A 23611-nucleotide genomic window follows, 5' to 3' on the forward strand; every position below is an offset into this window, starting at 1 on the left:
GGATGGATGGATGGATGGATGGATAGATAGATAGATAGATGTGGATGAATGAATGGATGGATGGATGATAGATAGATAGATGATAGATAGTTGATAGATAAAAATAGATAGATGATAGACAGACAAATAAAGACAATAAATAGATAGCACAATATCTTTATTATATTCTTACTTTTCTTTTTCTTTTGTTTGTTTCTGCATGCACTTTTTACTCCAATTTCTTTTCTTTAAGTTCAGTTGGTATTAGATTGTATTGTAGGATCAAAATTCATATACATAGATATATATAGTAGCACAGGAGTAAAGCAATCTTAGCCTTTAGTTTTCTTAGGTTCTTTTCATTATTGTTTGCATCTTTTATCATATTTTATCAGAATAGAGTTGGACCTTGGAGGCCTTCTAGTCCAACCCCTTATATCATTTCAAACAAGTGACTATCCAGTCTTTTCTTTCCTTTTCTTTTTGCCTCCAGTGTGAACACCAAATCTTTGTTTTCCTGACTGAGGGTGCTTGGCCCATCCAGCAAATCTCATGGTGTGCACTGAAGTTCTGCACTACCCCAACTCTGGTTTTTGTCCAGCTGCGCATCTTACATGCTCACAATTTATGTATGTAACCCAATGTGAAGTTAAGTTAAGATTATCCATAATGTTTGTAGACCTCTCTTCAAACAATGTATGAGGATAACTTTTCCAAAGAGGAACAAAGAGTTTGTTTTTCCATTAAACCCCAAGATGATACTGTTTTTGTTTGCAAGGGAAAACCACAAAGAACTCATAAATTTAATCACTGAATACTGGACATCTTTAAAAGACTGGAGACAAAAAAGACATTATGCAGCTAAGGATTTGAATCAGATGTGCTCTTTTGGTTTGTTGCCCTGCAGGAAAACACACAAGCACAAGCACCACAAAACAGTGAAGAATGGGGGTTGTTGAAACCAGTTGAAAATGAGTAATCAGTTATTCTCAACCTGGTCAATTTACCTTAGTTCTGTATATAATGGTCATTTTGTTAGCACAAAATGATATCAGGGAATTTGTAATGAACTTCGGTAAAGGTAAAGGTTCCCCTGCACATGCATGCTAGTCGTTCCTGACTCTAGGGGGCGGTGCTCATCTCCGTTTCAAAGCCAAAGAGACAGCACTATCCAAAGACATCTCCCTGGCCATGTGGGTGGCATGACTAAATGCCAAAGGTGCACAGAATGCTGTTACTGTTAAGTATATCTCCTTTTGGAGACTAGAGTTGAGTAGCAGAAGGTAGCAAGGAATGTGCCACTGAATAGTCACACTATCTATCACAGCCGCCGAAGTTAAAACAAGGATAACTTTACTTGTTTTAACAAAAATAAAGTAGGATAAACATTCTCCAAAACAAACGATAAGTAGTCTTGAATTATATATACAGTCTATGATACAACACGTTGGTTTACAGATGCTCAACTCACGATTCACCATGTTGACAGGTAACTAACATACAGAGTAGCCACCATCCAATATACAGTATTCAACTCCAATAACAAGCACGGAGAACATACAGGAACAACCAGGAACAAACACTAGTAGTTCCTACTCCCTCTTATGGCTGATTAAAGCATCAGCATCCAATCACATCTCACTTGAGCACTTAAAGTGACAAATACATTATTTCAACCCAAGATTAAGATTACATCCCTAACAGTTACCTTCCCACCAAAGGTGGCTCCTATTTTTCTGCTTGCATTTTTTTACGTGCTTTCGAACTGCTAGGTTGGCAGAAGCTGGGACAAGTAACAGGAGCCCACTCTGTTACATGGTGCTAGGGATTCGAACCGCTGAAATGCTGACATTTCTGATCGACAAGCTCTTAGCCACTGAGCCACCATGTCTCTTTGCCGGAGTGGCTCAGTTAACCATATATGAACTTATAGAATAGAAGAACATATAGAACTATAGACTAGACTACACTGGACTAGACTAGAACAGAACAGAATACCATAAAAAACCATATATAAACTTAAAGAAGATTAAGAAACCCTTTTGAGGAAAGTATGGATACTTCAAGTTGCCAAATTTGGAAGGTTCAAAATGTGAAAACATTTATTTAAAGACCATTTGGCTACCTAGATGGTTCTTTTTCTAATGCCCCCCTAGATCATGTTCTTCTACTAATGGGGAACAAATGGACCATGATGCCCTCCATATGAGTTGAGAAATAAGACCTATAATTTCCAGCCACTAACCTGAAGGCCATGTTCTCCAGGACCTACAGGCAGGGTAATCTAATCAATTACGGTAATATTTTTTAGTCTGGGAATGAGAGCAAAACAAATCACAGGTATCAATAGAAGAAAACATTCGTCGCTCAGGGTTGACTTGTGGGGTCCTTGGGGCTCTCTGAGCTTGGTGGTTATCTTGTAGATATTTAATTAGCCAACTAGATAATATCAACGGTGAACTAATAATGTTACCTAGTTTGGTAATGAAATGTCTGCAAGAAAACCCCCAAGTTCAGAGAGAGCACCAAGGACGCCCCAAATCACAGTGTTTATGATAAGAAAAGAGAGTGAAGAAAAAAGCCCTTCATACAGTATTTGAGGAAAGCATCTATCAGCATATTCATGAACTGGAATAGGACATAGCAACAAGGTCAGCCAATGGGAACTATTTGGTGACTGAGAGCCATGCCAGATGGCTCGGAGCTTGGGTGTGGCTTACCTATGTAGCTCTGAGTCTGTGCAAGAAAACTAATGTAATCTGCCCTCTGAATTGAAACTGGAAACCAATCTATCCTCTGCCTGTGTTTTGCCTGTAACTACTACCATGTTGGCGAATCCACTCTTGGTATTGTACATTTACTCATGTGTTATTATGTATGTAAAGAACTTAATGAATCCTGCTGAATCGGTTATCTGTGTGTGCGCTTTCTGGATGTGATTTCTGCAACAAACTCTGACAGCATCATTGTCCACAGCTCAAGAAATACTGAGCGAACAATCTATTTACATTGCAGAACACAAGAAAAAGTTTGCATTGTTGTTGTTTTTTTAATACCAACCTGGTATCTTCCTTTTCATCCCAGAATACTACGGTGTGGTCCTGTCCTTGGGAAGAGAAGACAGACTGTTTCCCACAGGGCAAGAAGTACATGAATGTGGCAAAGGAAGGACTTTTCATTTGTCCTATAACCGAAATGGCCAGGGGCCGCTGTATAAAAAGAAAGGTTAGACTTGAGGAATGAAGTTAATATAGCAATAGCGACTTATATACCGCTTCATAGTGCTTTACAGCCCTCTACAAGCGGTTTTACAGAATCAGCATCTTGTCCCTGGATCCTCATTTTAGGTTTAGGTTTGGTTTGGTTTATTAGATTTATATGCCGCCCTTCTCCCAAGGACTTAGGGCGGCGTACAACATTAAAAGAAACACATAATACAAAAGTTAAAAAAATTAAATAGAATATCCCAAACAAACCCAATTAGAATTAACAATAACATTTTTTTTAAAAAAATTGAATTAAAATTAACAATGATCAATAATTTATTTTGTTTTGTTCAGGCTAGGCTGGCTTGCTGGAAAAGCCAACTTTTTAGGGTGCATCAGAAGGACCGGAGGTCGAGGATTATACGAAGCTCCGGGGGCAGCTCATTCCAGAGGGAAGGTGCTCCCGCACAGAAGGCTCTCCCCCTGGGGGTCGCTAGCTGACACTGTCTGGCCGATGGCACCCTGAGGAGGCCAACTCTGTGGGATCGCGCTAGATGGTGGGAGGCTACCGGTGGCAGTAGGTGCTCTCGCAGGTATCCTGGCCCTAGGCCATGTAGCGCTTTAAAGGTCATAATTAGTACCTTGAATCGCATCGGGAAGACAACCGGCAACCAGTGCAGGCCGCCTAAAAGGGGTGTAACATGGGAGCACCTAGGTGCCCCCATGATAAACTTGCGTCGCCGCATTCTGGACCAGCTGAAGCCTCCGGGTGCTCTTCAAGAGCAGCCCCATGTAGAGAGCATTACATGGGGCTTTTACCCACCTTGGAAGGATGGAAGGCTGAGTTAACCTTGAGCCGATCAGGATCGAACTGCTTGCAGATGGCAGTCAGCAGAAGTAGCCTGCAGTACTGCATTCTAACCACTGCACAACCATTGAGCCCTATTCAGAACTCTGTATTTACAAGCTGGATTTACCTAAAATACTAAGCCATCTAGGCTGTGGCTTGCCCAATAAACCATAGTTTCGAGAAACCATTATTCAACCATTACTTTAGGAGCATGTGCTCCTATATTATGGCACAACCAAGCACCATAGAAAGACTGAAGCATTTGATAATTTATAATATGAGTGCTGTAGCAACAACCAACAACAAATGGATTGAAATTAAATTTCTGTAACTCAACACCTTGCTGATGTCCTGACCAACAATTGCAGGATGTCACTTAGATGGACCAAATAGTTGGCTGAGAAGATGGGACATGGATAATATGCATGGACAAACCTAATTTTAGGGATCCCCCACTTATTATACTCTGCAGTAAGTCCTTGACTTATGACCCCAACTGACCCCAAACCTTTCTGTTGCTAAGTGAAACATTTTGTCAGGCATGCTTCCTTCCGTATCCAAGAAAGAAAAACCTCAACTCCATTTGAATAGAGATAAAGTACTTTTACTAGATATGAATTGATAGCTGAATTTTTGGTTTTCAGGAATCTTGGAGTCCAACATTGAAGTCGAGAGGGATTTCCATGTATCACATCTTCTCTTTAGGGTTTCCCCTGAGAATTCAGTTGGTCACTGTTAGATATACAATATCTACCGAGGTGGGTAGATAAAACTGTCTACCGTGGACCTTACACATTTCTTAAGAGGTCCCTAAAGGGGGCCTGCATAAGCGCACCAACCTGCTACTGAACCTGTCCCACTATCTCCATTTATATGTACTCTTTTTATATGTTTATGGCTGTTTTGCTTATTTATATCCATTAATTTGTGCCATTTTTGTCCTGTGTTTTCATACTTGTTTCCTTGTACTTGTTGACAAATAAAAAATCAAAAAGGAAGGAAGGAAGGAAGGAAGGAAGGAAGGAAGGAAGAAAAAAAGAAAGAAAGAAAGAAAGAAAGAAAGAAAGAAAGAAAGAAAGAAAGAAAAATATAGAATGCTGGCCAAGATGGACTAGCTGTGTTCTTTTAACTTACTTTAAGCTCAGAAAGATATCAGACTTAATTACCAATCCCTTAAATGTCTAACACTATAACAACCCTCTTCATGATTTATTTAACTCTATTAATTATATTAACTATTGGTACCTTTATTTTACACAACTCCTTTTACTACTAATACTTCTATCTAGTCTCTAACCATCGATAAAACAATTTCCAAATTGTATAATAATCCGTTTGCTCTTTCTCTTTAATAGCCAGTTAATCTATTCATTTCTACACATTCTAATATTTTAAGCCAAGAATAGATTAAATAATGAACATGACTATAAATTTTAATTGTTTTCACAAAATACTTGTACCCAGACGACACGCTGTGTGATGGAAGATGGATTGTTTGCATTGAAATAAAATAAAAACTAAAAAAATAAAAAGACATCGGACATCGCAGCCTAAACTCCAAAATCCTCTTGTACCTTTTCAGGTTTGGTGTCCCAACATTCCACCATGAGAGCCTGCAGTCGGTGGAACTGTACTTCTTCTGGCTGGCCCAGGACGGGCCGAATCCCCTTGGAGAGTTTCTTTGAAATTTGCAGCTGATGCTGTCCCAGGATGGGTCGTTGCCCCGATAGCAGCTCATACAACACCATTCCATAGGAAAACATGTCCACCTAAACCAGAGCAAAAGGAACAGAGAAACTGAGATTCGTGGCAGTGGGGAAGGCAAGAAAGTTGAGTGTCAACTCTGCAAAGCTTCCTATCCCATCAGCCTCAACCAGCAGGTGATTGTGGGAATTGTATTTCACCAGGTTGTTTGCCCCTTCCTTTATATATCACTTTTTGGCTTTCCTTTTATTTCCAAAGTCTGGAATAACAATCAGTGCAAAGGGGGGGAAAAACCTAATAGGGGGAAAAATAACATTAAGACGCAAAATTAAGAGACACTGGAGAAAAGGACGAGGTCACATTTCAACATGAAGTGGATGTAAATCCCATTTAAGACTGAGTGGAATCTGAGTCAGACTCAACTGCACTGTTGTTTCTCTGTGTGTCCTAACGTTGAAGTCAGGGACAAGAAATAGGTAAAAAGTCGCTTGCGGAAAAAAAGATTGAACAGTCAAGAACATACAACTATAGCACTTAGACTTATATACTGTTTCACAGTGCTTTTACAGCCTTAGGCAGTTTACAGAGTCAGCCTATTGCCCCCAACAATCTGGGTCCTCATTTTACCCACCTCAGAAACTTGGAAGGCTGAGTCAACCTTGAGTCTGGTGAGATTTGAACTGCCAAATTGCAGGCAGCCGGCAGTCAGCAGAAGTAGCCTGCAGTACTGCGCTCTAACCACTGTTCCACCACAGCTCCTATATATACCGTATTTTTCAGAGTATAAGACGCACCATGATTTTAAAGAGGCAAATTAAAAAGGTTTTGTACTTTGCAGACCTCCCAAAAATGACCCATTTTTTGCAAAAACAGGCCGTCTTTTTTCTCAAAAAAAGGGCATGCATATCCTTTAGGAGGCTTATAGAGTGCTCCTGGGGGCTGGCGGGGGTCATTTTTGCCCTCCCCAGCCCTCAGGAGCACTCTAGAAGCCTCCTAAAGGCTATGCATGGCCATTTTTGCAAAGGGGGCGAGGTTTCGGGAGGCTAAAAATGTTGTATGACACACCCAGATTTTCACCCTCTTTTTTGGTTGAAAAAGGTCCGTCTTATACTCCGAAAAATATGGTAGCTTCACTTGTTGTCATGTTGATGGGAAATAGAATCTTGACTCTGGCTAATAGATGGACGATGAATTGTAGTTTGGATGGCAGAGCCTGTCATGGCACCTTCTATGCATGTACCTTTTCGTCGTAAACAATGCGAGGTCGTATCTCTGGAGCCTGATAGCCAGGAGTGCCCTCCACCCCCAAAGCTCCTTCATGGAAGGACTGCCGAGAAATCCCATAGTCGGACAGTTTGATATTGATGCTTTCCTTCACGTCTAAAGACCACACGAGGATGTTGTCGGATTTCAAGTCACAGAAAATGATTTTCTTCTTGTGAAGGTAGGCCAGGCCTGCGGCAATCTGATAGGTGATCTTGAAGGTCAGCATAGGCCCCAGAGGCACAAAGGGAGCTCCTAGAGCAAAAGACGGGAGAAAAGACCATCTGTGTCAACGTTGACTGACTGACAAACCCCCACCAAAGCAGGCATGGTTGAGACAATCCAATCTCTGATTGCCAAGCTTTATTGAGTACATCCTTTCGGCACTGATGAGGGCAAAACCAGATCTAGCTAATTCCTGTGCAAACCCATCTAATTAAAGTATAGGATTCTCCTACCCGCTATTAATGCATTGTCCAATTGAATGCCACTGTATTGTTATGAGAAAAAGCCTTTGGTTTTGGCAAACATTTGCCAAAGTGTCCTTGGCTCTTATGGTTCGTCTTCTTGGATCCTACATTCCAACTCACATTTTCCTCCCACCTGGTTCATTGGCAAGCTGAAAAGCAATAATGGTTGCAACAGCAAAAGCACGCTTCAAACTTGACCATCTGATTGTCAACTACACTAATATCCACCTCTAATAGTGTAATGGCATGTGGGGAAGACCTTGGGAGTTCAGGTGAAGAGATGCTACGACTTAGATAAGATACAGTATAGCCCATAGTTGGATACTAAGTGAGACAAGAAGTTCAGAACATTCTCCTTAGTTTCTTAGGCTATAAAGGAGATGGCGGGAGGATGAACCTTTAGATTTGCAAGATTGATGGGACCTCACCAGATAAATCAAACAGTAAACATGACCAGATGAGCTCATTTGTTTTATTGTAAAGCTACATTGATAGAATCTTGCAAGTCTGAAAGTGTAAGTAGTTCTCAACTTACAGCCATTCATTTAGTGACTGTTCAAAGTTACAGCCCTAAAAAAAGTAATGTATGACCGTTTATCACACTGATGACCATTGCAGCATCTCCAAATGGTTCATATTTATGACGGCTGCAATGTCCCAGCGTCATACAATCACTTCTTCTGACCTTCTGACAAGCAAAGTCAATGGGAAAGCCAGATTCACTTAACAACCGATCAGAAGGTCGACAGTTCAGTGGTTCGAATCCCTAGCGCCACATAACGGAGTGAGCTCCCGTTACTTGTCCCAGCTTCTGCCAACCTAGCAGTTTGAAAGCAGGTAAAAATGCAAGTAGAAAAAAATAGGGACCACCTTTGGTGGGAAGGTAACAGTGCTCCCTCTTCGGACAGCGCTGGCCTTGAAATGGAGCTGAGCACCACCCCCTAGAGTTAGGAAGGACTAGCACATATGTGTGCGAGGGGAACCAACCTAACTTAACAATTGTAGGAATTCACTTAAGAGTCGTGGCAAGAAAAGTTGCAAAACTCACTTAACAACTTTCTCACAGAAATTTTGGGCTCCATTGGGGCCATCAGTCAAAGACTTCCTGTGCAATATTGGCTAAAGATTCCATGATGGACATGTCTGGTGAGAAGATCTTCCTTTTACCTTTAGAGTTTTCTGCGAGTACAGTGGTCAGGCTGCCCAAAGGAGCCAGTTCTAAGGCCAAGCTGAGCGGGTGGATGCTGATCCCAGTCAGGGAGACCACACAGGGGTACTGCAGTGAGTGGAGCATGCTGGCCTCTTGGCGGAATTCCGAGAAGCTCTTCATGGCATCCATTGCCCGCAGATGCCTCAGCATGGTGTCTGTGCAAAGAAAAACAGACATGTGTATAAGGTCCATCCTGTTGGATCAGTGGTGGGTTTCAAAAAATTTTCGAACCTACACTGTGGGTGTGGCCTCCTTTGTGGGAGTGGCTTGCCGGCCATGTGACCTGGTGGGAGTGGCTTGCTGGCCATGTGTTTTCTTTCTTTCTTTCTTTCTTTCTTTCTTTCTTTCTTTCTTTCTTTCTCTCTCTCTCTCTCTCTCTCTCTCTCTCTCTTTCCTTCCTTTTGTCTCTGTCCCTTTTTCCTTTTTTTCTTTCATCTCTCTCTCACTTTTTCTTTGTTTTTTCTTTTTTTATTTCTTTCTTCCTTCCTTTCTGAGGTGGCGCAGTGGTTAAATGCAGCACTGCAGGCTACTGCTAGATCAGCAGTTCAGCGGTTCAAATCTCACCGGCTCAGGGTTGACTCAGCCTTCCATCCTTCCGAGGTGGGTAAAATGAGGACCCAGATTGTTGTTGGGGGCAATATGCTGACTCTCTGTAAACCGCTTAGAGAGGGCTAAAAGCCCTATGAAGCGGTATATAAGTCTACTGCTATTGCTATTGCTATTTCTTTCTCTTTCTCTCTCTGTGTGAGTCTGTGTGTGTGTGTGTGTGTGTGAGTGGTGGGTTTCAACATTTTTTGGAACCTCTTCTGTAGTTGTAGCCTGATTTCCGGGTCCACTGGTGGAACCTCTTCTAACCGGTTCGGTAGATTTAACGAACCGGTTCTACCAAATAGGTGCGAACTGGTAGGAACCCACCTCTGTGTTGGATGGGCAAAATGACAATGGAACTAAAAGAAAGAGAAGAATCGAATTTTTATAAAATATGGAATAGAATTTATGTGGCTAGAAAACAGAAGCCAAAACAGGAAATAGAAGTCTTAATTTGTGTGGTTTTTTCCCCAAACGAGTATTGAATAAAAATTAATTAAAGTTAGCAATTACTATCAAACTTAAAGTACTGAGCACAATGTAAAATATAAGGGCGATATGAACAATTAATAGTATTACAAGTGTTAGTACAACTATTATTACATGATTATAGAAGTCAAAACTGATAGGAAGGCAATGTAGAATGGTAAACTATAAAGGCTAAACATGAATGGTGATAAAGAAGGCTGTACAACTATTTTATATGGTTAAGTTTGGGTTGTTTTGTTTTCTTTGTTTGTTGCATCTTTTTTTTGTTTTTAAAGGTAAAAATGTTTAATAAAAACCACCTTTTTTTAAAAAAAGGTCCATCCTCTTGGATCATATCTCAAGCCCACGAGATCCTATATTCTCACGGGGGGGGGGGGGGTATCCAAATGCCTCTTGCAAGCCGCTGGCCTCGAGAGTTACTTCTGCAGGATGAATTTGCAAGCCGTGGTCAACTCCTAACCATTGCCCGCTTTACAATGTGCCCCTTTTGGATTTAACAGAGCCTTGCATTCTGTATTTTAATTATATTCAGATGCTTTCAATACGCAACTGAGGAGGAAGGCAAGATGTAAATCAAGATGACTCCATCAATTGTCTCTGTGAAACCAGGGAAGAACAGGTGAGAGGTCTGCAGAAGAAAGCTTCAGCTCAACAGATCAATCAACCAATCAATCGGAATAGAGCTGGAAGGGACCCCCCCACTCCACACTTCCACAGCACATTTTATTTCTTGTTTCTTGTTCTGCAGCAAGTGAATTGGAGGCATCTGCTTTTAATTCCTATTTGCCTGTTTCCATAAACTGGGTTCCTGCAGCCAAAACTCTTACCTCTTGTTCCATTAATGGAGTTAATTTCCAAATAAGCTCTAAAGCAGGAGTCTCCAGCCGTGGCAACTTTAAGACTTGTATCTCAAAGGTGCTTTTTCATGAGTCTTGGTTTCTTGTTTTTTTTTTATTTGTTTTGAATAAATTACGCTTTTCATCCAATAAGCTTCTTCAGCTTTGACCTGATGATGGGGAACGGAAGAATTTATATTACTTGCAAACAGCTGATCAGTTGCATTCTTTTTGTCAGCCGTTGAGGCCACCTGGAGGTTTAACTGTGTCTTCAGGGTCACCTGAGTGGTGAAAATGTGGTGGTGTAGAGACTTTCTGGCTGTAGGATATTTTCTGCCCTGTGTCCTGCACAGATTGTTGGGGACGAGTCTGTGTTGTTGACTCATGAAAAAGCACCTTTGGGACAACCATAACCTGGATGACTGACAATCTCTATAGACTTTTAGCTATACATTTTGGGGTGGACACCCTTCGAATGGTGTGGGAGTATGAACAGATTTCCAGAAAAACTGCAGACTACAGGAACCTTTTGCTCTTCAGTTTGAGATCCAGACAACATCCCCAACATGATAGCTGTGGAATTCTGGGAGCTGAGTGTCTATGGAGATTATCAGTCCTCCAGGTCATGGTTGTCCCCAAGGTGCTTTTATTCAAGAGTCAATTGGACCTTCTGTTTTTTCTTTCTGGTTTGAAGACGTTTCACTTCTCATCCAAGAACCTTCTTCAGCTCTGACTGGGGGGGTGGGGAATGGAAGGATTTATACTCCTTGCAGACAGCTGGTCACTTGCATCTTTTAAAGTGGGTGGTTAAGGTCACCTGTAGGTTTACCTTGTCAGGGTCCACTTGTTAGGGTCACCTGAGTGGTGCAAATTGGTGTGGAGCCTTCTTGGAACTGTTGAAAGACTGTGTTGTAGATTGGGGATAGATGATGTCATATCTCTCCCGCTCTGTTAAGAGAAGACTGTTCGATTTTGACGTACAGTAGATGGCCTCTTAAACCCTTCTTTCAAACTGGCAATCCTCTTTGCCCAAAATATGGACTTTGTTGCCTTCAAAAGACTGGCCTGTGCCATTTAAATGTAGGTGGCGTTGTGGCCTGCCAGCAGAGTTGGCAGCAGATTTGGACAGTGAGGAGGTTGGGGAGGAACATGGGCCAGTCCTGGAGTCTGGGAAAGGCTCTGATGAGGGCTCTGTGTCGGAGGCAGAGAGGGGGCCAGAGCCGTCTGACAGTTATCAGCTGCCTTCAGAGTCAGACATCAGTGAGGCAGACCAACAGCTGGAGCCTGTTCCCAGGGTGTGCATGCGCAGAGTTGCCAGATGAAGGGAACAGCTGAAGAACAGGGGTCGACTTGGGAGTAAGGCCACAGGTGGACGATGAATGGCCCTTCCCAGAGGAAATAAAACAGGAGTGAAAAGGGGGTGGAGTTTGTAGGAGACAATTAGTTCATTTAATTGGTTTGTGACTCTCTGAGACTCCTTGCCAAGTTTTGCAGATATCGGTCTGTCAGCTCTCCAAGCCAGAGAAGGACTGTGCAGTGGTGGGTTTCAAAATTTTTTGGAACCTCTTCTGTGGGTGTGGCCTGCTTTCCGGGTCCACTGGTGGAACCTCTTCTAATGGGTTCGGTAGATTTGACGAACCGGTTCTACCGAATAGGTGCGAACTGGTAGGAACCCACCTCTGGGTCTGTGACTGTAAACCCTCCCTTGAAAGTCTTTGCTGGATGTGAATGAGCAGAATTCACAGTCAATTACTAAATGGGTTTTTTGTCGGGACAAGGAGTTTGCTTCATGCTCTTGGGAAACCTCGGTCAGAACAGGTGGACTGCTGAATCTAGTCCCGATGGGCTTGTTCTCCTATGCTGTGCCATGCACTTACAAAGCAGTTATTTCTAAGAGCTGAGGTCCACAAGTCTTAAAAGTTCTCAAAGTTGGAGAGCCCTGCTCTAAAGGCTACATTTAAACAGGTGCTCCTGATACTGAAAAGGGGTAACATTTGCCTACATGTGGAAGGAGAAAAAAGCCACTGTTACACATTGCTGGCTTCCTTACCTCCTGCTGAATTGGCAGAAGTCTTATACTTTTTAATCTGAAAACGCTTGATGGCTACCGGCTTCCCTTGATACTGTGCCCGGTAGATAACTGTCCCACTTCCTCCTTGGCCGAGGATACTGTTTTCATTTTCTACGTATTCCAGTTTGCTATTTTCCAAGAATAATCTGCCAAGCATACCGAATGAAGGAGAGAGAGAAATGGGATTATTAAGCAATTTCAGTCAACGCAAGCCAAGATTTAGCATCCTCCATTTCTCTTCTTCCTAATCTCCCAGAACAGACAATGCCCATTTCCCTGGCCAAGATGAATCTTTTTTTCTTTCTTCCAGCCATCTGCTGTCTAGAAGATAATCAAGAAGAGAACACATTTTTAATTACTGTCTTTGATAGACAGGCTGTTTTATTGGCAGTAGCTAATGTGGTTTGGTTTTTTTAAAAAAAATGTTTTCATTTTAATGGGTTATTTATATTTTTTATATTTTTTAATGGGTAGCATCACTTCAAAAGACAGGTATGGGAGACTCAGGTAAGACAGGTGGCCCATAAATTTATGAAACAAACAAATAAAATAAATAAGAAAACCAAAGAGACATTTTTTGACATGTGCAAGAGGATGCTTATGAATGACAGTTTTCCCACCAGCTTTTCCTGGGATAGCATGTCTGTTTACAAAAAAGATGCACATTTTTTTTCCCAGGCCGAGCTTCAAACTTGGACTTTGCAAAGTGTGAAAAAGATACTTTCCCCTCTAAAACGAGGCTAGGATGAAAATAACATAAGATTTGATTGCATTTCAATTTAGATGAGATTAAAAGCATTGCTCGCTTTGTGTGGTTAACATTTTCATCCAGCAGCTGGTAGTTAACCTGGGCGGATGCCAAAAAAAAATTAAGCAGGGTTAGATGTGACTAGGACTAGGGTAGGAGACCACAAGGAAATCCCAGTTTGTCAGCTGAACTCTGAAATTAAAAACAAATCTCTGAAAAAAATGAAAGCCAATTCTGAACTGCCAACAAAAGAGATACTATACTTGCTGTCAACAGTAGTCAAGGTTTTTTTTTTTTACTTACTTTCTATCATCCTAAAAACTGCAATTTTTATAACAATTTCAGGTGATCATCTACCACTTGGACAGGTGGGACAGCTGTGACCAAGGTCCCCTTTAACTAGGTCAACTAAGTTAACTATAATTAGGTCACCTTGATACCACTCAATGTATTAACAGAATAACAGAGTTGGAAGGGACCTTGGAGGTCTTCCAGTCCAACCCCCTGCTCAGGCACGAGGCCCTATATCCAGGGGTGAAATCAATTTACCTTCGCTACTGGTTCGCAAATGTGAGCGCACCTCCGTGCATGCACAGAACCTTCCACACATGCGCAGAGCGTCAAAAGCGGGATGTGATGATGTCCAGATGAATGGGCAGAGCCTCCCACGGCTGCCCCTACCGGCCCACCAGAAGCAGATAGAACCAGCTGCCTATATCATTCAAGACAAATGGCTATCTAGTTTCTTCTTGAAAACCTCCAGTGATGGAGCACCTACAACATCTGGAGTTTCCACTGATTAATTGTTCCAACTGTATAGAAAGTGCAAGTCCCCAAATTCTACTGGTGGAATTTCTGGAAGTTGGATTTCTTAGCATACCTGAAGAGGACCAGGCTGGAAAAGCTTGCTGAGATAGACCACAGTAGGCAGAAATGTAAGGAATTTGCTGCAAACATGACTTTAATGTATATTCTTATGCACAGTAGGGGATTTTTTTGGGGGGGGGATGTAAGAAATCTCAAGAAAAAAACCTCAAAAGCCATAATTTTGGGAGAAAGAATGAAAATTCCTTCTTACCTGGCTGGAAAGTCCGTCATGAAAAGTTCAGGGACCAGTTCCTGTAAAGGGACAGGTAGATCTGGGTGCTGGGCACAGGTGATGTGGTCTTGTTCAATAGCTGTGAGAAAACAGTCTTCCATATTGAAGTACTGTCCATCTTCTTTTTTGGGGTTGTCCTCTCCATCCTGGGCCTTTGTGGTTGAACAGATGGGGCAAGGTACATATTGCTCCATCAGTAGACTCCCGTCACTCTCGGTGGCAGTGAGGGCTGGAGAAATATAGTTTCATTTATTTATATCTCAAACTTCAGAGCCATCCATCTCCCTCCCAGGGGGGACACAAACATTCACACTGGAGATATCTCTTTCAATTCTGTCCCAGAACTGGGCAATGAGGTGAAAAATGAGCAGGACACAATAGGCACATGTATCAATCATGCTCATGGAACAGTTCTCTGAATAGACTTTCCACAATTAATTGAAAAAATATAATTCATGGATAATTGAAGGCCATAGAACTCCCAGGGACTGCCCAGAGCATTATTTGATGGATATCAAATAAGAGCCATAGTGCTGCAGTGATTAGAGTGCAGTACTGCAAGCTACTTCTGCTGATCACCAGCTGCCAACAGTTTGGCAGTTCGAATCTCACCAGGCTCAAGGTGGACTCAGCCTTCCATCCTTCCGAGATGGGTAAAATGAGGACCCAGATTGTTGGTGGCAATAGGCTGACTCTGTAAACTGTTTAGAGAGGGCTGTAAACAGTGGTGGATTCAAATAATTTAACATCCGGTTCTCTGTCCTAATGACCAGCTGGGTAAGTGAGGCTTGGTGGTCATGTGACTGGGTGGGCGTGACCAACTCAACATCACTCACATCGATGGGCGCTTCACCTTAGCTGTTACAATGTAATAAGGCTTAACCGGAGAGGCAGTTTCTCTAAGCAGGGCAATAAAGACTAGGCTAGAAACAACACCAGAATGTTTCCTTCTTGTCTTCCTTACAGGATTAGCCCTGTAAAGTGGGGGGGGGGGAAACAAATGAGATTTCTTCCAACAAGCGGTTCTCTGAACTACTTAGAAAGTTAACAACCGGTTCTCCCAGAGAGGTACGAACTGGCTGAATCCCACAGTAAAGCACTGTGAAGCTGTATATAAGTTTTAAGTGCTACTGCTATCAGAGGAATGGACAATGGGGATTGCAGCAACATCTGCCCTTGAATCCAAATAAGATCCTGTGCTAGAACTGGAAGTATAGGCAGGCAGGCATAGTCTTTGGCATCCCAAAATCGGAAGGAATCTGGCAACCCCCCCCCCCCCACCAATTTATTAAAATGCATAAAAAATGCTGACGGACTTCTAATTTTTGCACCTCCCTGAGTTTCGGAGTCCAGTTGCCAGAATATTAAAATGCTCTCTGAAGAGGTACTGGCTTCCCTGCCAAATTCTTTTCAAGGTCTGAAAAGGCCATTGCAAAGAAAACTTTCCCTCTGCAGGCTCTGAGAAGCTTGCTAGAAACACTACTTACTTAAAAGCACAAAGTCTAAATCTTAGGAAGTTAAACTGGTGGGGAATAGTTAGGGATGACAGCTAGAGGATCTATTTATCAAAATCATTCGTTTCAGGGCCTTTAAAAAATTTCAAGCTGTGCAACTTTTTTCAAGTTAGGAACCATCATTTCCATTTGATGCCCCACACACCAGGGACAATATAGCATTATAGAATGCTAGATTATGTAAGTTGTATATAAGTCACGTCATTATAGAAGTGACTTATATACCACTCCACAGTGCCTTACAGCCCTTTCTAAGCAGTTTACAGAGTCAGCCTATTGCCCCCAACAATTTGGGCCCACATTTTACTGACCTCGGAAGGATGGAAGGCTGAGTCAACCTTGAGCCTGATGAGATTCGAACTGCCAAATTGCAGTCAGCCGGCAGTCAGAAGAAGTAGCCTGCAGTACTGCACTCTAACCACTGCACCACCACAGCTCATTCCCTAAACATTCCCCAAAGTCTTCTGATTCAAACCAAATATTTGATTTAATTTAACTGATGTTATATTGTATTAATTTAACTGATGTTATATTGTATTAAATTATACAATTAACACAGTTCATACAATTATTTTCTCCTTCTTGCCCTCAAAAGCTGAAGACAAAGCTAGTTGCAACTTTTGACAAAGCTCCAAGGAGTTTCTCCAAGGCTTCTGGGGATGACAGATACCTTTGGGCTTCTGGATGTGCTCCTTGACAGTAGAACCAAAGACGAGTTCCAATAGATCAAGCCAAGATCATCCTGATCCTCCAATGGGTGTAACACAGTAGCTAACCATATATTTACGGACTGCTCTGCAAGGAGATGAATGTATATTCCTCTACTACTATGTGAGTCATGGTGGTGGGATGCTACTGACATTATTGCCAGTTCAGTGTGCAAAAAATGCATGTGTGCATTTACACCTAAAAAAGGTCTGTGCATGTGCAGAATGCAAGAAAAGGGGGAAATATTACATTTCTGCTATGGAGATAGTTCTGCGCATGTGGAGAAGCAAAAATAAAGGTGGTGCCGCCAACAATAGAACTGGTTCAGGTGCATGGACGGCCGAGTTACTACCTACTGGGCCGAACTGGGCCAAACTGGTAGGAACCAACCTCTGGTTAGAATGCAGTATTGCAGGCTAATTCACTGCTCACTGCCAGCAGTTCGGTCCTGACTGGCTCAAGGTTGACTCAGTCTTCTATCCATCCCAGGTTGGTAAAATGAGGATCAAAATTGTTGGGGGCAATAGGCTGACTCTGTAAACCACTTAGATAGGGCTATGAAGCAGTATATAAGTCTAAGTGCTATTGCTATTGCTGATGTTTCCTTGCAACTTGTATCTGGAGGCACGATGGTCTAACCAGGAGGTAAGATTGAATCTTCGAAACTAACAGTACAGATAGTCCTCAGCATATTTTTCTTTTCCTTTTTTAAACAGGCTGTTGCCAGAATCGTCTAATCATGAAATCAATGACTTAGTTCTGTGTTTTTAGTACTTCGCTTCTTCATCAGTTTAAACACCCCAAACTTATTCAGATCAGAATTTGAATTTAGTTTTCATAATGCCATTCCTTTCTTCTTTTTCATGCATGGCCAACTTTCAGAAATGATCAAAGCGTTAACTTAATTAATGGAGTAATGTGATGATTAGTTGATGAATCAATTTACTGGGGAAGTTAAATGATCTGAATCTGCTGTCGAACAAAGACAACATTCTGAAATTAAAAACACAGTATTCTTTGATTTTCAATGAGGCATGCATATTTTATAACTGACATTTTGGGAAAAGGGAGGAAATGCGTCTTCAAAATGCATTTATGGATGGTTTTTTAGCCTGTTAGTTCTTTTTGAGTGCATGATCAGAGGCTCACACGCACATGCACACTTTGTATTAAATTATCCTCACGTTTGTGAACTTTTTAAGTGAGCAATCACATTAATATAATGTCACACAAGATGAAAACATTTGTTCATTTTTCACAAACCATTCTGAAGCGGCCAGTGCGATCTTTACAAATTATAGTTGAAGTAGATCACCTGATAGTGGGGTTGAATTCATAACCATGCTGAGTTACGGTTTCTTAAATAAATAATAATGGATTAACACCGTATTGTAAGCTACAAAATATGGTTTATATTCATAACACAGTATCCATAACATCGGTTGAAAACCTGGCTCTTCTCGCAGGTGTTGCGTCAGAACATTAAGTGAGATTGTTTAAATAGTTTAAGTGATTACTTTACCGTAGGGATGTTTAGCTATGAACTGTCTCTGATATGATATGTTTTCATTGTTTTGCTGTATTTTATGTTTTTAGCTCATTGTGAAGATGGCCTATAGGCGGCCATACAGTGAATGAATGAATGAGATGGATTCATACAGCACAATAAGCCAAAACAGAACAAATCACACAATTTGTTTCTTGTAATATGATCGTCCAGGGTGCTACATCCCTAAGGCTAACATAATGTTTCAAGCTTAGGCCACTTCATCCATATTTTACCCAAAATGACAATATAAGATAAGGTAAGGTAAGGTAAGGTAACATACGGTAGAGTAGGGTAGGGTAGGGTAGAGTAGGGTAGGGTATGGTATGGTAGGATAGAGTAGGGTAGAGTAGGATAGGGTAGAGTAGAGTAGGATAGGGTAGAATAGGTTAGGGTGGATAGGGTAGAGTTGGGTAGGGTAGAGTAGGGTAGGGTAGAGTAGGGTAGAGTAGAGTAGGGTAGGGTAGAGTAGAGTAGGGTAGGGTATGGTAGGATAGAGTAGGGTAGGATAGGGTAGAATAGGTTAGGGTGGATAGGGTAGAGTTGGGTAGGGTAGAGTAGGGTAGGGTAGAGTAGGGTAGAGTAGAGTAGGGTAGGGTAGAGTAGGGTAGAGTAGGGTAGCGTAGCGTAGCGTAGCGTAGGGTAGGGTAGAGTAGAGTAGGGTAGCGTAGCGCAGGGTAGGGTAGAGTAGGACATGACAACCTTTGTTTCTGTGTACACAATGGCACACATTAAAATGCAGAAATCATTCTTACCAGGAAACCATTGGTCGATCAAAGAATTCACGTGATCAGTGATGAAAGCCATGGCTGAAAAATCCCTCACGTCTGACTGGCAGATGATTTTAATGCCACCACTTTTCTTCTTCTTCCAATTCACATCAGAGGACTCCACGCTGGAGGAATCAAAGCGAAAGAGAAAGAAGATTGAGAAACTGATCGAATGGAAGGAGCATTGGGTAGATCTCTAGCAGCTTCCCCACTGAGACTCAGCAGCTACGAAACCTCTTTTGCCCCCCGTTAGCTACTTATTTCTATTTGTTTTTAATAGGGCTGCGTCTTTCATCTAAGTGCAAAAGGGGGCATACATCAGGATGTAGCAGGAGGCCCAGGTTTTTCACAGACTTGCTGCCTCCTACCCTTTCACGCCTTACAACACTCCTCAACTTACAACACTTCATTTAGAGACCATTCAAAGTTACAACATCATTGAAAAAAAATGACTTACAGCTGTTTTTCACACTTACGACCATTGCAGCATCCCCATAGTCACGTGATCTATGGAAACTGACTCATAGTTATGATGATCTGCAGTGTCCCCGTGTCATGAGAGCATTCAATGGGGAAACCAGATTCACTTAACAACTGTGTTACTAATTTAACACCTGCAGTGATTCTCTTAACAATGGTGGCAAGAAAGGATGTAAAATGGGGCAAAGCTCACATAACAACAGACATTTTGGGCTCAATTGTGGTCCTATAAGTCAAGGACCACTTGTATTCCTAGGAATTGACCACTCCACTTTCATGTCCCAGTCCAACAGGGATCTTTTTATAATCAGACAAGGGAAAAGGCAGGCAGTTGGAAATAAAAGGGAGGTTATATATACAACCTGTGAACCTGTGTGAACGCACAGCATGCATCCTGAAATTGCTCTTCCTTGTGTGAGGGTCAAAGAAGTTTAAAATTTGCATTTGTGTACTAAAAGTCCCCGTCTGAAAGGTGGTGTAGACCAGAGGTGGGTTCCTACCAGTTTGCACCTATTCGGTAGAACCGGTTCGTCAAATCTACCGAACCAGTTAGAAGAGGTTCCACCAGTGGACCCGGAAAGCAGGCCACACCTACAGAAGAGGTTCCAAATTTTTTTGAAACCCACCACTGGTCCTTGGATATGATTATTCTACACTATCATGCTCATATTTATAAAACTCAGTGCCTCTGTGAAAGGTAAGGATGACTACTGCGTTTGTGGTGCAATCAGAACATTGCGTGTCTTGAAGTTGTTTTAACGCAAACCAAAGATGCCTTTTAAAAAATAAGTTTACATCATATTCTTATGCATGCCAGTGCTGTGTGTGAGGTAATTTAAGGTGGTTCTGACAAGTGTCATCGGCATCTTCATATCTGGTCACATGGGCGGCAAGCCACTCCCACAAAGGAGGCCACACCCACAGAGTAGGTTCGAACAATTTTTGAAACCCACCACTGGTGTAGACATGCTTTGCAAATTTGTAGGACTTCACTCTGTTTTCAATAACCCCCCCTTCCCCAATTTCTTCCAAACAGAACCAGGCTGAAAAAAAAAGTGCTTATTCATTATCAAAGATTAAGACGATTTGAGAAAATTGTGCAGTCTGGTAGTGTGTTTATAGCCTCAGAATAGAACTCGTCACTCTCACACAAAAAAAGTTGATCTCAAAGAACCAAAAAAAATCAAACACAAAGGGAAACATTACGGAACCACTAGTTGTCGCAAGTTCAAAGGTGTGGAAGCAGGAGAATACAAATATCTACTTTGGCCCCCAAGTTTTCTGTTTTACATCCTTCTCTAAGCAGTTTACAGAGTCAGCCTCTTGCCCCCAACAATTTGGGTCGTCATTTTACCCACTTCGGAAGGATGGAAGGCTGAGTCAACCTTGAGCCTGTTGAAATTTGAACTGCCAAATTTGAACCGCCGTGGTGCAGGAGGCTGACTAGGCCACGCCCACCATGGCCACGCCCACCCAGCAATGGGGCAGAGAACCTGTTGCTGCAATTTTTGAATTGTGCAAAATTAAGCTCATATCTCTGCTTACCAAGAAATGTCAATGATGAGAGGCATTTTTAAGAGTTCCATCTTACTTTGGGGTTTGGAATGCCTTAAGACTGAATCTGCCTTCGGTAATATTTACCTCAAATAGCCTCCATCGAAGGAGACAAACAATCCCTCTTGCCAATAAATTGTGTGATTTCTTTTAACACGGAATGTGCTGCATCTGTTTCTTTGTGTGCCCGTAAAGCTGTAGATTACAGAACTTTTATTTCTGGTCTTGGTCACCCTCTTGTTTTCAAAGAACTAGAAGAGGGGAGGAAAATGAACATATTACAAAAAGAACGGTACCAGATCAGTAATAAATAAAATAAAACCTTAGTAAGGCCATACCTGGAATACTGCATCCAGTTTTGGTCACCCCCATTACAAAAAAATACGCGGAGACTTCGGAAAAAGTGCAGAGAAGAGCAATTAAGATGATTAAGATTAAAACATATGAAAAATGGTTGCAGGCCAGTCCAGATAAAAGAAGGACTAGGGGTGACATGATGGCAGTATTCCAGTATTTGAGGGGCTGCCACAAAGAAGAGGGGGTCAACCCTGCCATCAAAGGTTAGAAGCAGGCGGGAAGATAAATGGGCAATAAAATGGTGTGTGGACATGATGGGAAATAGGGAGGGTGAATGACAGGTGATAAAGACCAGAGAAAGTCAGAACCAATTTGTATCAGCATCCAAGGCCAGGCACCCTGAGAAAGAAGGTGGATTACCCCAAAACATCTGTGTTCTCAAAACAATTCAGCGAGTTCTGATTGGCTAAAAACAGACTGGTCATGGGAGGGGGGCTGGGAAGTGGGGAAACTTTTCTCTATTTTTTGCATGTGGGAAACCAAAATCTTGCCTGACTTTACTGCAGCCAACATCTTTTAGTAAAACATTTCTTCATTTCAAACAAATGGAGTCGATGGTCTTTCTTTCCTAAGGGATCAGATTGGGGCAGGTCTGACACCTGCTTTCTGAAAGCTAATCATAACCATGTCCTTCAATCTCTTCCAAAAATACAATGCTTCCTACATTATCTCCTGATCATCTTCACATTTTTCTTTGCAGCTGTTTCAGTTTTCCCAAATCTTCCCCAGAACTGAAGGCTATTCAAAGTAAAGTCTGTCTGGCTCAGAGATCAATGGAAGAATGGGTTGTTTCAATTTTGGGAAACTATATTTTGTTGGTGCCGGCAATCAATCAGTCAGTCATCTTGCCACTGAAGGTCTTTGTTTTGCAACCTTAATTCTGGGGTGATACCAAGAACACACCCTGCAGGGTTACCGAGATATATTTTCAATCTTTCTCCTGCAAAAACTGAACGTTTATACGAGCCTACTATGGCCCTGAAATCATGCAGAATTATTCCCAGTGTTGATACAAATCAACTGAACAGTTTGAAGTGATGACAAGATAATAACAAGATAACAAGATTGGCTGGCTAATTACACAGATTGCCCATGAAGTTAATGCCAATGTAATCAAGTTCTTAGAATTAACTAGTGTCAAATGTATTTTCTATTATGTCTTCCGCAGAACACACACACTCTGGTTACAGGCATGCTTGAATCACTTTTGCTTTGAAGGGAAAAACAAAGCTCTGTTCTATCATTGTGAAGGACGGTTTTGGCGGGTTCTTGATGACTACAAAATACCTTCCTTCAGATTTAATCAAGAGGCATCTCCATTAGCAAACTGAAATTTGGCATCCTTGCCAACATTGTTCCTGAAAACCCTGATTTCTGACCTCCAGACCACAATCATTTAGCAAATAATATTCTAAGTTGTCCAGTAAGATGAGAGGACAATACATTAGATAGATAGATAGATAGATAGATAGATAGATAGATAGATAGATAGATAGATAGATAGATAGATAGATAGATATAGAGATATAAATAGCAATAGCAATAGCAGTTAGACTTATATGCCACTTCATAGGGCTTTCCGCCCTCTCTAAGCAGTTTACAGAGTCAGCATATTGCCCCCATCAGTTCTGGGTCCTCATTTCACCTACCTCGGAAGGATGGAAGGATAGATATAGATGATAGATATAGATGATAGATAGATGATAGAGATGATAGATAGATGATAGAAATGACAGATATAGATGATATAGATGATAGATGATAGATAGATAGATAGATAAATAGATAGATGATAGATGATAGATGATAAGATAGATAGATAGATAGATAGATAGATAGAGAGAGAGAGAGAGAGACAGACAGACAGACAGACAGACAGACAGACAGACAGACAGACAGCTGGATGATAGATGATAGAGATAGAAAGATAGATAGATAGATGATAAGATAGAGATAGATAGATAGATAGATAGATAGATAGATAGATAGATAGATAGATAGATATAGAGATATAAATAGATATAGATGATAGATATAGATGATAGATGATGGTGATAGATAGATGATAGAAATGACAGATATAGATGATATAGATGATAGATAGATGATAGAGTAGATAGATAGATGATAAGAGATAGATCGATAGATAGATCGATCGATAGATCGATA

General features: G+C 41.5%; 1 protein-coding gene across 1 annotated transcript in view; it reads right to left on the reverse strand.

Annotated features, from left to right (window-relative positions):
• The window catches only part of LRRK1 (leucine rich repeat kinase 1), an 86302-nt gene that overhangs the window by 19498 nt on the left and 43193 nt on the right, over positions 1-23611 (reverse strand). Inside the window, exons 21-28 of the mRNA XM_087704319.1 lie at positions 21173-21336; positions 19037-19176; positions 14493-14742; positions 12646-12812; positions 8640-8837; positions 6980-7257; positions 5610-5804; positions 3040-3188 (exon numbers count right to left, since the gene is read on the reverse strand). Of these exons, the coding sequence (XP_087560445.1) occupies positions 3040-3188; positions 5610-5804; positions 6980-7257; positions 8640-8837; positions 12646-12812; positions 14493-14742; positions 19037-19176; positions 21173-21336 (1541 nt within the window). The remainder of the gene's footprint in view (positions 1-3039; positions 3189-5609; positions 5805-6979; positions 7258-8639; positions 8838-12645; positions 12813-14492; positions 14743-19036; positions 19177-21172; positions 21337-23611) is intronic.

This window comes from Thamnophis sirtalis, unplaced genomic scaffold, assembly GCF_051295495.1.
Source record: "Thamnophis sirtalis isolate CommonGarterSnake01/CBP01778 unplaced genomic scaffold, rThaSir2_p1.2 scaffold_2, whole genome shotgun sequence".
In the NCBI taxonomy this organism is placed as follows: Eukaryota; Metazoa; Chordata; class Lepidosauria; order Squamata; family Natricidae; genus Thamnophis; species Thamnophis sirtalis.